The following is a 4,822-nucleotide window of genomic DNA, read 5'->3' as shown; positions in this document are numbered from 1 at the left end:
AAGTACCGTGTGGTGTGATGAGAATTCCTAGGCTAGATACCCCTAGGATTAAGTTTGGATTGTGTAAATGATTGGTGCTAATATGCATAGTTGGTATGTAATGTGAATTAATGATTGGGTTGAGAATTGTGTGGCCTTGTATGCTTGGTGTATTGAGAATTTGATGTATTGGGTAATGAGTATTGATTTGTGGTTTATGCATTTAAATTGTGAATTTAGACCGGAGGCCGTAAATTTTGGGCCGGAGGCCGGAAAGAGGTAGAATCTTGGGCCGGAGGCCGGAAAGAGGTAAGGAAGGTAAGTTGATGTGTGCATTGTATGATGACACAAGTGATTGGATGAATTTCAGATAATGAATATATGAATGATTGGGTTGCTTATTGAATAATAAGGTATGAGGAGTTGAAGCGTGGAATTTGGTAATTTTGGGTGAAATTGTATAGATGAGGTATGTTTGGTTTTGGTTGTGGTATGTTATATGGTCATATATGTGATCATGATTATTGATGCCTTGATGGTATGATGATGCATGAGAGATATGTATGTTGTGATATATGCTTGAGAAATGATTAAGGTTGATTTGTGGGTGAAACCATGTGATAGTGAGTATGACATTGATTATGTATAATGATGCTTGATTGGAAATAGTATTGTTGGAAATTGGGATGAGGAAGGATGTATGGCATGTTAATGTGTTTGTAATTTAGCCATTTGTTTGAAATGAGTAAAATTGGTTATATGGCGGTTTTGTGAATTGTGGTAATGTTAGTGTATGAGTTGGGGAGGCTTAATGTCGATTTTGATATACTTTGATTGATTTCAAAGAAAAGGAATGAAATTGGCATGTTTTGGTTGATTTTGAAAAGTGTCGAAAATGGCTTGTTTTGAAAATGCCACTTTGTGGTTTTGAGTGAAAATATGGTTTTTGGCATGGTTCTAAAAACTGAACCGGACCGACCGGTTCAACCGGAAAAATTGGGAACCGGTCACCTAACCGGTCCGGGTAAGGTAAGAAACCGGCTTGCAAAAAACCGGTGAAAAAACCGGTCGAACCGGCGGTTAACCGGTGAACCGGGAGAACCGTCCGGTTTTTTTACGGTTTATTGGTTTGAAAATTAAACTTAAAAACGGCGTCGTTTTGAAGAAAAAAAAAAGAAAAGGGCTATCTTCATCACCCACGAACCCTAATCCTCCCTGAATCGCACAAGCCACAGCCTCTCACCCTCTTCAGCCTCTTCATCACCGTCTCACCCTCTCACCCTCTCACCCTCTTCAGCCACTCAGTTTCTCTCACCCTCTCACCCTCCAACTGGCCACAGCCACTCATCGCCGTCGCACCTCTCCTCCATCGCCGTCGCAGAGCTCCGGTCCTCCATCGTAGTCCCCCAGCTCGCCACCTCCACCGTCGCACCTCTCCTCCATCGCCGTCGCCCAGCTTCCCACCTCCACCGTCGTCGCCCAGCTCTCCACCTCTACTGTCGTCGCCGAGCTCTCCACCTCTACTGTCGTCGCCGAGCTCTCCTCCATCACCGTCGCCCAGCTCCCCACCTCCACCGTCGTCACCCAGCTCTCCACCTCACCCAGCTCGCCGGTAATACTCTTCCTTCCACCTCCGTTCATGGTTCTGTTCTTGTTCCTGTTCTTCTCTATCACAGAAAACATGTTGCTCTCTGTTCATGTTCGTTGGTGTATTCTGTTTATTCATGGTATTTGGTTGATCATGTTCTGATTCTGATTCTGTTCATGTTCATGTGTATTCTGTTTACTCTGTTCATGTTCTGATTCTGTTCATGGTTTATTTCTGTATGCACAAAGTGGTGTACTCTGTTTATTCATGGTATTTGGTTGATCATGTTCTAATTCTGATTCTGTTCATGTTCCTGTGAATTCTGTTTACTCTGTTCATGTTCTGATTGACTGATTCTGTTCATGGTTTATTTCTGTATGCACAAAGTGGTGTACTCTGTTCATGTTCTGATCCTGTTAATGTATTAAGAGGTTAATCATATTGTCTCATCAGGTGGTTTTTCTTGTCTTTGATCCTGTTAATGTATTAAGCTGCATGAAGTTAATTTCTTGTCTTTGATTTTCTGTTTGTTATAGATGGAACATTCATAAAGTAACTCACAGCCACAAGATAATGCTGTTCAAAATTCTCAAACTGGTTCATCCAGAAGTAAATCTGATCCAGCTTGGCAGTATTTTACAGTGAAGTATGACAAAAATAATAAGGCTCAATATACATGTATTTTCTGCTTGAATACTTACAATGGAGGGGGATTTATAGAATGAAATATCATCTTGCAAAAATCCCTGGACAAATTAAAGTTTGTAACAAAGTAACTGAAGATGTTGAACTTCAATTCAAAAGACTTTTGGAGGAAAACAAAAAAAATAAGGCAGAAAAAAGAAAATTGACATCTGATTGTTATGATGTGGAAAGTGAAAGAGAAGCGGAAGAAGAGGGTGAAGCGCCTAATCCAGTACAACGTCCGGCTCCTGTAACAATAGGAGACAAAGGAAAGAGAAGAGCGATTACTACTACTCCAATTGGAAGTTATTTTAAGGAAAGGACTACACCAGGCTCTCAACCAGCTTTGAAAAGTGTCTTGGCCAGTGAACAAGTTAAACACAAGGTTAAGTTGGGGCTTGCAAGATGGATCATTGATGCACGGATTCCATTCAATGCAATTCAATCGCCTTACTTTCAACCTGCCTTGGACGGCGTTGCTGCAATTGGTTCTAGTTTCAAGGGACCGTCGTATGATGAAATGAGAGTTCATTTGCTGGCCGATCTTAAGAAGGAGTGTCAGTTGCTTGTTGAAGGTTATAGGAGCTCGTGGAAAAGGACTGGTTGTACACTGATGGCAGATGGCTGGACTGATCAAAGGCAGCGTACGTTAATTAATTTTCTCGTTTATTGTCCTGCTGGTATGTCATTTGTTAAGTCTGTTGATGCTTCTGATATGATAAAAACTGCCGATACCTTGTTTAAATTGTTTGATGAGGTTATTGAGTGGGTTGGGTCTAGTAACATTGTGCATGTGGTTACTAATAATGCTGCAAATTATGTATCTGCTGGAAAACTCATTCATGAAAATTATCCAAACATTTTTTGGTCTCCTTGTGCTGCTCATTGCATCAATCTTATATTGAAAGACATAGCAAGTCTTCCTCATATAGCTGACCTTGCCTCTCGTGCTTCAAAAGTGACTGTCTTTGTTTACAATCATATGATTTTCTTGTCATGGCTTAGAAAAAGAAAAGAATGGAAAGAAATTGTTCGACCAGGAGTAACACGTTTTGCTACTGTTTTCATTACTTTGAAAAGTATATATGATCATAAGGAACACTTGCAAGCATTGGTGGTGGACAAATATTTCACTTCTCATAAATTATCCAAGAGTGTCAATGGGAAGATGGTTAGTTCAATTATCTTGGATAGTAAGTTTTGGGAGGATTGTTTTACTACTGTTATGCTTGTTGGTCCTCTAATTAAGTTATTGAGGCTTGTTGATGCTGATGAGAAACCTTCTCTGGGTATCGTGTATGCGGGCATGCAAAGAGCCAAAATTAATATCAAGACAATGTTTAGAAATAGGAAATCTGCATACACACCTCATACAAGTATCTTGAAAATGTGGTGGGATAAGCATTTGAAGCGTGACCTCCATGCAGCAGCATACTTTTTGAATCCAGATTACTTCTATAGTGAGGGGTTTGTTGAGAAGGCAAATATCTTGAGGTCTTTGCTTGATTTATTTGATATTGAAACTCTTTGCAATGACTCGGTTGCCGCAATGCAAGAGATACAGTTGTATCGAGATCGAAAAGGAAGTTTTGGAAGGGAAAGTGCATTGAAAGCAATTAAGAGACTTGAACCTGGTAAGTATTTATATTTCTATGTTCAATTTACTTTGAATGTTTTTTAAATATTGAATGAGAATTGATGGTTGAATTACATATTCTGGTAGGTGAATGGTGGAGGCTACACAGTAGAAGTGCTCCTAATTTGCAGAAAATGGCGATTCGTCTTCTTCATCAAACATCTTGTTATATTAAAAACTAATTAAAACATACTAAAATCTACATGAAATTACCCCCAAAAAGCGTATAAAATATCCGCTCATCAGTAATGCCGGATGAAGATGATCCCAAATTTACTAATGGAGACATCGAAGGCATTGAAAATTTAATTTATACGGATAATGCTATGCCTTCATATCCTAAAGGTGATTGAAATAGCAAAACTTGTTTTATTTCCTCTCAATATCTGATGTAAAGTTGTAACTTTAATTTTTTCTTGGTTGTCTATTTTATTTTATTAGATGGAGGAGATGTGGAACTTGGTGTAGATTTCCCTAATGTTGCTGACTCTTCAAATACAGCTTCTTTTGGTGGTACTTCTGATGATGGTGGCTTCGGATTGCCGGTTTATGATGGAGATGTTGGAACACTTAATGATAATTATGATTTTTGATGAGTTGCACCTTTGATTAGTTGAAAACTTGCTAGTAATTGTATCTTTTGAATGTAGAACACTATGGGTTTGTCATTATGTACGTTTTATTTTTTGTTTAGTTATAAACTTTGATGTTTGAAGTTGTTTGTTAACCTCTAATCTTAAGTAATGGATAATTTATTATGTGAAATATTAAATTTTATTAAGTTATAAATTATTGAATTTTATTAAGTTTAATAATTTTATTTAATATTTAATTAAACCGGTTCAACCCCGGTCGAACCAGTGAACCATTGAACCAGTGACCTCACCGGTTTATTGACCGGTCCGGTTCTCGCAACCTTGGTTTTTGGGCATACT

At 38.6% G+C, this 4,822-nt stretch overlaps 1 protein-coding gene across 1 annotated transcript; it reads left to right on the top strand.

The window, feature by feature from the left end:
• The first annotated feature begins 2,288 nt into the window (after positions 1-2,288).
• LOC107488958 (uncharacterized) lies at positions 2,289-4,480 on the top strand. Its single transcript, XM_052261695.1, has 2 exons — positions 2,289-3,885; positions 4,329-4,480. Exons 1-2 carry the CDS (start codon positions 2,289-2,291, stop codon positions 4,478-4,480), a joined length of 1,749 nt encoding a protein of 582 aa, XP_052117655.1.
• The last annotated feature ends 342 nt before the right edge of the window (positions 4,481-4,822 follow it).

The sequence above is a fragment of the Arachis duranensis genome, chromosome 5, assembly GCF_000817695.3.
Source record: "Arachis duranensis cultivar V14167 chromosome 5, aradu.V14167.gnm2.J7QH, whole genome shotgun sequence".
Taxonomy (NCBI): Eukaryota; Viridiplantae; Streptophyta; class Magnoliopsida; order Fabales; family Fabaceae; genus Arachis; species Arachis duranensis.
The sequence above is the reverse complement of the archived record's forward strand: the minus strand, read 5'-3'. Positions and strand labels throughout refer to the sequence as shown.

Bases quoted from the DNA above. Each gene is read 5' to 3' on its own strand.
- LOC107488958 (XM_052261695.1), top strand. From the start codon at position 2,289: ATGAAATATCATCTTGCAAAAATCCCTGGACAAATTAAAGTTTGTAAC. The intron at 3,886-4,328 runs GTAAGTATTTAT...TTATTTTATTAG, and splicing joins AATTAAGAGACTTGAACCTG to ATGGAGGAGATGTGGAACTT.